Consider the following 216-nt stretch of genomic DNA (forward strand, 5'->3'; position numbering starts at 1 on the left):
TATTCTAGAGAGCAAAAAAAAAAAAGCCCCTAGCAAGCGAATTCACTCAAAGACTAACTCACAAGGGCGGACCACAACGACGGAGACTCCAAAGGGCGCTACTTCCCGACGAAGGGCCTGGCTGTAGCCCTCCAAGCCCCACTTGCTGGCGCAGTACACCCCCATGAAGGGCGAGGCCACCTGACCAGAGGGCGAGGAGACGTTTACCACGCGACC

The 216-nt window shown here is 56.9% G+C and overlaps 1 protein-coding gene across 1 annotated transcript in view; it reads right to left on the bottom strand.

Annotated features, from left to right (window-relative positions):
• Positions 1-216, bottom strand: part of LOC119586081 (D-beta-hydroxybutyrate dehydrogenase, mitochondrial-like) — a 10841-nt gene that overhangs the window by 1252 nt on the left and 9373 nt on the right. The window contains exon 4 of the mRNA XM_037934781.1: positions 63-216. Within this exon, the coding sequence (XP_037790709.1) occupies positions 63-216 (154 nt within the window). The remainder of the gene's footprint in view (positions 1-62) is intronic.

The sequence above is a fragment of the Penaeus monodon genome, chromosome 20 (genome assembly GCF_015228065.2).
Source record: "Penaeus monodon isolate SGIC_2016 chromosome 20, NSTDA_Pmon_1, whole genome shotgun sequence".
Taxonomy (NCBI): Eukaryota; Metazoa; Arthropoda; class Malacostraca; order Decapoda; family Penaeidae; genus Penaeus; species Penaeus monodon.